We start from the raw sequence: 7,096 nt of genomic DNA, 5'->3' as shown, positions 1-7,096 counted from the left end.
TAGGGAGGGAGGGAGGGAGGGAGGGAGGAAGCAACAAGAACCTCATACAGCCCTTGAGTTTGCTCGTCTCGCTGAATCCTCTGCGTGGGAGTCTTGGAGGCGACGCGAGAAGGAGTGAACTCACTGCGGTCACCAGAAGGAAATGTGCCAATGAGCGGACTTTGATCACATGGGAGAAGGAACGAGGAGGAGGAGGAGGAGGAGGAGGAGGAGGAGGAGGAGGAGGAGGAGGAGGAGGAGGAGGAGGAGGAGGAGGAGGAGGAGGTAGTGTTGGTGGGGGTGGAGGAATGTAGAAGGAGGAAGGAGAAGCGAAGACTGCTGTACCTCCATCCAGCCTTCTTCACTTTAGGGGTGAAGAGCTTGTCCCTCTTGTCGGCCTTGGGCTGGAGAGGATTATGATTTTCAATGTCCCCCAAGAATTCGTCGTCGTCTTCATCGTCATCATCGTCTCCGGAAGAGGACGCAGATTCATCATCTACGATGAAGTCCTCCAAGCTCTCCCTGTCTTGCTCCTGATCCTCCTCCTCCTCCTCCTGCTCAAGGAACGACAGTGAGAGAAGGAGCAATTCACTTCTGTGAAGTTACAGATTCGCCGTCAAGTTGTCTTCTCCGCTCCTTCTGCCACACGTACTCACTTCCTCCTCCTCCCACTGCATCTCCTCACCTCCTTGACACCATGGCACTTGCCGTCATGCTCCTCACTCTACTTACTTGTTAGAACCTCCCGTCCTCTACCTTCTCCTCTACCTCCTCGCTTTCATCGTCGCTCTCCACGAAAATCCTCCTCCTTGGTGTAGCCTGCTGCCATATTTACAACATTGCAGCGCAAAATCACTCTGTCCTCTCACTTTCACTTCCACCTCTTCCTTCACCACCGTCTTCGCATCTGTTCCACTGTGTAAGTCCGAAGAGAAAGTCTCCAGCACCCCCATCACCTGTCTCTTCCGAGCTCGACGATTCGTCCGAGCTGCAAAGATCGAAGGCAAACTTCTTCTTCGCCGTTGATTTCCTCACTATCTCCATGCTCGCATCTTGATCCTCCTCCCTCTCCACATCCTCCTTCACTTCTTCTTCGTCCACGATCAAGACCGTTTGAGGCCGAGCTCCCTCATTCGAGTACTTGAAATCTCTCGTCTCCCACCTCAACATCTTTGAGAATCTTCTGAATTTCTCTTCCAGCTCTTTCATATCAACTCGTGTGTTGTTCTCTTCCAACTCTCTCCTGTCTCCTCTTGTGTTGTTCTCTTCCAACTCTGTCCTGTCTTCTCTTGTGTTCATCTCTGCACCACAAGTCAACCACACATCACATCCCTTCCATGCACACTCACCTCCAATGATCAGGAGTTCGAACTGCCTGCCCAGATCCCTCGCCTGGGTGTCCTCAGACTTCTGTTGATCGTCCTCGTAGCCCTCACAGTCTTCACTCTTATCAACCATCTGCTCCTGCTCCTGCTCCTGCTCCTGCTCCTGCTCCTGCTCCTGCTCCTGCTCCTGCTCCTGCTCCTGCTCCTGCTCCTGCTCCTGCTCCTGCTCCTGCTCCGACTCATCATCACTGAAGACCGCCCTCCTCTGCTTCTTCTCGACAGTTCTCGGGATGAACACGCTTGTATCACTGGAAGCATCCATGCTTTCATCTCTTCCTTCACCGCCATAGCTATCATGCTGCTCTCTCTCCAAGGCCTCCCATCCTTCTGTCTTGTTGGCTTCAGTGCTGCAATCCTCCTCTGATTCGACCCCGTCCACGTTGCAATCAGAAGCTGACGCATTACTTTCGACTCGCCGCTCACTTTCCGACATGTCCTTGCTAAGAACATTTTGATTCTCCACGAAGGAGGCCTTCTCTTCCTCTTCATCGACTCCCTTCTCATTACCATCATGATCTCTACCGCTGTTATCGTTGGAAATGTCTTGAGATTCTCCATTTTCTCCATCGCTGTCCTCCTCGATTTGAGCTTTACGATTGTGCTCACTTTCCAGAGAATCATCTTTCTCTTCAGCCTGCTCATCACACTTCTCCTCATAATCCTCAGAGTTCTCTTCACCTTCCTCTCCATCACGCATCACAGATCCCTTCCCGTCCTCGATGCTGCCTTCCTCCTTCCCCACGATGAACTCGTCGTCCTGTTCATGTTGGTTTTCCCCGCCATCTTCTTCCTCTGACGGATCTTCCCTCACTGTCGCTCCGTCCTCCTCCTCACTCCCTTCCTCCCATTCCATCGCCCCTCCCGCCTTGTCCATCTTCGCCCCCATGGCGGATGCGCAGCTACTTGTTTACACGCCTGTTCGAATCGAAATTTTTTAAAATGTTCTCGCCCGTAACGTATACGTTACACCACCTGCCTCGGCGGGCCCGCGCCCGGGGAACATGGAAGATGCTGAGGCGGACTCGATCTGTGGGCACCCGAAAATGCGTCCAATGCTGGGAGTCAAGGGCATACGGATGGCGCTGACCCTCTGCCTGACAGCCAGGTCGCTGCGGCTGCGAGGAGGGGAAGGAGAGGGAGAAGTTCTTGGGCCTTCAAGGTCCTTCCTAGGGCACAACAACACAGTCTTGGCGCTGGCGTACCATGGTGGAATCCTGTACAGCGGTGGACTGGACCACTACGTGCGACTGTGGGACGTGAGGAGCGGGGAGTGTGTGGGCAAGTTAGAGCCAAGTCAGAGCGATTCATGCATGGTTCTGAGACCTTGCGTCTCCAGCCTAGCAGTGAACCAGAACTTCATATGGATGGGGACCATTGCCAGCTCTTTGGAGAAATGGCACACTCGCTCAAGAACACGGGTTTCTTTCGTCGGGTGTGCTGAAGACAAGGGTTGCAAGCTCGAAGACATGCACCATGGATCGATAGATACACTGTTGCTGAAACAAAGCGCAGATTCTTCAAGTGTGCTCTTCTCAGGAGATTGCGACGGAATGATCAGAATGTGGGATGCAAACACAGATCAATCGCTGGGGGTCCTCGAAGGCCACACTGACGCAATCTACGCGCTGTTGGAGACAGAAGAGCCTTATTCTTACATTGTGAGTGGATCTAACGATGGCACGATCAGGGTTTGGTCGCTGGAAAACCTCAAGTGTTTGACAGTCCTTGAAACAGACGACTTCGAATACTTCCCTGCTTACGGCTTGGCAAGTCTGGGGAACTTGCTGGTGGTCAGCACGATGGACGGGATCATCCAGACGTGGGACATGAGTAATTGGAACATGACGCTTGAGTTCGTAGGGCATCGGGACTCGAGGGTAGGGGAGACAGAGAATACATCTTACAGCCGCCAGACCCCGGTCAATGCGCTGTGGATGGCTCGGTCCCATGGAGTGCTGGTATCCGCGTCTGCCGATTCTCTGGTGAGGCTGTGGAAGCCAGGAACAAGCTTCTGCATCATGACATGTAAGGGGCACAGGAGAACCATCTACGCTCTTACAGGTAGCTTGTATGTGCCGCGGGATGGGGAGGTGCTGATGTGTTGAGGGCAGGGCACGAAGATCACAACGGGGTGCGGATATGGTCTGCAGACGAGGATGGGGCGATTCATGAATGGGAGCTAGATCAGATGGAGCTTGGGCGAAGTCGGGAGGGGAAGTTCTCTTTCCATCTGCACCCGAGCTCCTCAGAAGAATCTGACCTGGCAGACCCAGAGATCCCATTACCAACGATGAGTTTGTCCTACGCTAGATGAGCGGGGCGGGGTAGATGTATTCTTTTTTTATAGATTGCAACATGAATTACTATCGTTTCAAAGATGCAAGCTTCGCTTGCTGCCTATCGATACAACAGGAGTCAACCTGCCTGAGCATACCCTGTCGTGCTCGATGGAACTCGAGCACAGCGCTCATGGCCTGCTTCATCTCCCCATTCGACTCGGTGTCAGAGAAAGACTCAGGTTTCGAGCACCCAGACAGGAACGGGCAGGTCTTCAACATCGTGCTCCACATGCCATCTGGGAACGTCTCTCCATTCGCTGGGATATCGTACACATGGTCCTGGCATTCACAGTCAAGGAAAGGCACTGCAGAAATTTCCTCACCTCGGAGATGGTTTTTGGCTCATTGTAGCAAGCTTGACTCGCGAGCTCGTCATCTGTGCACCAAGATCCGCCTTCATACACAATCACCCTCATCTTTTTTGCATTCAGCGCCATCCAGTTGACACAAGCGTGCACAAGGCCATAGCAACGATGCTCTTCAGCGTGCTCTTCGTTGGTGGACGCTGCCTGCTCCTGTTCCAGCATGTGTCCAAGATCACTTGGAGCTACAGGATGGAAAAAACTCTCGTAGCTCTGGGTTGCAAGTGGCAAAGCCATCCGAGTTTCAGCTAATGTCTGTCCAACGTTTGAGCGTGCGAAGTATGGCAGGACACTCTTGCGAGAGTTAGAGCGTCTAAAGTCCATCAGGATGTGGTTCCTGGGTCTCAAGTATGCAGGCTGAACGAAGTATGCCGCATGATCGTTGGGATAGCTCATCCCGACGCCGACCATTTCATCGCTTGACCTGTACTCAAACTTCAGTGCAGTTGTACGCAAGACAGGCGCTTGCAGGCAGCATGAGCAGCAGAGGCAACAACATGAGCTCACCGTCTTGATGTTGCTCGACTCACTACCATCAAGACCGCCATGCACAAGCCAAGCCCCGCCATCGCCCACGCCCATGCTCGCTGCGAAGAGCGCATTCCTCCTGGCTTTTCGACAAGATGCACAGCCCGCCTCAGATTGGCTTTTAAGGATTATGTGTCTTATTTAACAAAGAAGTGAGCTAATTTAACAGGATGAGGCTTAGCGGTGAAGACGGCAGGCGAAGAGACAGACGGCACCATGTACATGCACTTCAAGGACAGCAAGTGAGTGCGCGCGCGGCGATGGGGGGCATGGCATGTGAAGACGCGATGCAGCTTGTTTTTAGATGCATGTCTTAACGATTCTCTCCTCTGCACGCCTGAATGCAGGCCGTGTTTCTTGTGTTCCATGTTTCCTGAAGTAGGAGTAGGAGGAGGCATTTTCTTGCTGAAAAAAGCTTCACCTGCTGTTGTTATGAGTGAGATGGGTGATTGTGTTTCATTATCAAGAGGTGTTCCAAATCATGATGATGCTTTCTCGGATTGTGTTGTCCCATTGCACTACTCCGCCAACGCGGTTTGCTGCACGCACTTTTCCCTGCATCGACGCAGTGCTCGATGACTTTCGTTCATTCATTCACTCATTGCTGTCCATATCGGATGACGATGCACATGCTGCTGATGTTTTCCTGTCCGAGCCCCTTCCTGCCTGCTCCTCCCCCCTGCTGTTTGCCTCCTCTGTTTGCCGAACCTTGTGTTCTTCACCGAGTTATCTCCATCTTCGCTATGATTCTTCTCGCTCCTCACGCTCGTGGTGCAGCTGGTACAGCACCGAAGGCAACTCCAAGGACCAGCTGAGCAACAACAAGTGGTTCTCCAAGTCCCAGGCCCTCGCCGGCGACAAGAACCTCATCAAGAAGGAGGGCAATTGGGCCTGGCATAACAACGTCACCTGCGCCGACTATGGATGCTACGCTCAGTGGAAGGGGCCTGTCGCTTTCTTGTAGATGTTGCTATGTAGTTTCTCAATGAATCTCATCCTCTTTGATCTTGTGGCCCCCCCGGCCCTCCAAGGCCCCATGGCCGACAGCGGATAGAAGGAGCAAGAGGAGGAAACCTGCTCCTCCCCTGCCTCCCTCTCCTCCTTCCTTGCTCTTCCTCCCCCTCCCTCTCCTTGTTCCTCCCACTGTTTCTCATTTTCTCCCCCCCCCATGTCCCCACTCGTTCCTGGTATCGATGCGTCCTCAGCATCATCAGAGGTTTTTATTGGGTAGAAGGATCCGGGGGGCGCAGGGAGGAGGGGAGGGAGAGCTCATGGCAGGAAACGATGCGGAGCGACAGGCTGGTGGGAAGCAGAACGAGGCCTAAAGGAGAAGAGAGGGAGAGAGGAGAGCGATAGGAAAGGAAGGTGAAGTTGTGTGTGGGGGGAGTTGGCACTGGAGGAGGGGAAGAGAGGGCGGGGGCCGAGGTGGGAGGGAACAGCTGGCTACTTCCTAAGAGCTACTTGTGCTTCCTTCCTCTCTCTCCCTCACTCCCCACCTTAGTTCTCCCTTCCTCGTTCTCGTGCCCCTGCTCGCATGACCTCAGCATGTCCCTGAAGCCTGTGCAGGTGGACATGGTTCAGAGCAGCATGGCACGGCTTTCTTTGATCTCCTTCTTAGCCGCTGCCCATCCATGGTCAGACATGGCCATGGCCTTCTCTTGCATCGAGTGCCCCCGCCTTGACCGCAGGCTCGGCGCACATGCTCAGAGTCCGACGAGGAGCGCGGGTCTGCATGGAGGCTGCCATGCAGGCCGGGCGGAAAGGAGGAGCCTTGCTCCAGCTCTTGCCAGGAGCCTACCGCACCAGCGCCATGTGCTAGGTGAGAGATGCTGAGCGGGAGGAAGGAGGAGGACTCATCGTGAGGACGCGGCAGCTTTTCACAGACTTGCGCGCCTGTCCATCGCCCCATTGCGGGGAGGGAGTTTCAGGACAACATGCTCAGCTGCCGACGGCGCTGGCTCGGGGAGCATGCAGGACGTCAGGACGATACATGGAAGATTAAACGGACTTGAGAACACGGAGAGACTTGCAAGGTGTACTACATGCTCTTGCTCGTCTGCTCCTCTTCTCCTCTCCCCTTCTTTCCCTTACCCTCTCTCTCTACTCTCTCCCCTCCTCTCATCCCTCCTGCAGGATCCTGTCTCAGAGCGTGGAGGCCGGAGACGTCGTCCTCCTGCGAGGAGACGTGGGATGCGGCAAGACGACCTTCGCTCGAGCCTTCATACGAGACCTTTCAGAGGACGAGACGCTGACTGTGGCCTCTCCCTCCTTCCTCCTCCATCTCCAGTACCCTTGCAAGAGCTTCACCGTCAATCACCTTGACCTCTACAGGCTCCCTGCTCCCCTGCGGCGCCTGCGCTGACTTGCTAGGACAGGCTGGGGCAGTCCAAGGACATTTCTTTCCTCGGCCTCGACCAAGTCATCCCGAAGGGAGTCACCCTCGTAGAATGGCCCAGCGCTGGGTTGGATGCCTTGCTGCCAGAGAGGTTGGAAGACGAGGAGG

At 54.4% G+C, this 7,096-nt stretch overlaps 3 protein-coding genes across 3 annotated transcripts; 2 read left to right on the top strand and 1 right to left on the bottom strand.

Moving 5' to 3' along the window:
* Nucleotides 1-2,440: 2,440 nt before the first annotated feature.
* GUITHDRAFT_74051 (hypothetical protein) lies at nt 2,441-3,469 on the top strand (the record flags this gene model as incomplete). The annotated part of the gene is made up of 3 exons (XM_005829231.1): nt 2,441-2,657; nt 2,829-3,085; nt 3,257-3,469. The coding sequence occupies 3 exons, from the start codon at nt 2,441-2,443 to the stop codon at nt 3,467-3,469; spliced, it is 687 nt and encodes a 228-aa protein (XP_005829288.1).
* A 222-nt stretch (nt 3,470-3,691) lies between these two features.
* On the bottom strand, nt 3,692-4,669 carry GUITHDRAFT_153581 (hypothetical protein; the record flags this gene model as incomplete). Its single annotated transcript, XM_005829230.1, has 3 exons — nt 3,692-3,982; nt 4,027-4,489; nt 4,573-4,669. Coding segments are annotated over 3 exons (815 nt in total), but the record flags the coding sequence as incomplete, so codon positions are not given.
* Nucleotides 4,670-4,815: 146 nt separating this feature from the next.
* GUITHDRAFT_153580 (hypothetical protein) lies at nt 4,816-5,598 on the top strand (the record flags this gene model as incomplete). Its single annotated transcript, XM_005829229.1, has 2 exons — nt 4,816-4,835; nt 5,371-5,598. The coding sequence occupies 2 exons, from the start codon at nt 4,816-4,818 to the stop codon at nt 5,555-5,557; spliced, it is 207 nt and encodes a 68-aa protein (XP_005829286.1). The 3' UTR covers nt 5,558-5,598.
* Between the last annotated feature and the right edge of the window lie 1,498 nt (nt 5,599-7,096).

The sequence above is a fragment of the Guillardia theta genome (assembly GCF_000315625.1).
Source record: "Guillardia theta CCMP2712 unplaced genomic scaffold GUITHscaffold_53, whole genome shotgun sequence".
Classification (NCBI taxonomy): domain Eukaryota; class Cryptophyceae; order Pyrenomonadales; family Geminigeraceae; genus Guillardia; species Guillardia theta.
Note: the sequence above shows the minus strand (reverse complement) of the source record. Positions and strands in the feature narration are given on the sequence as shown.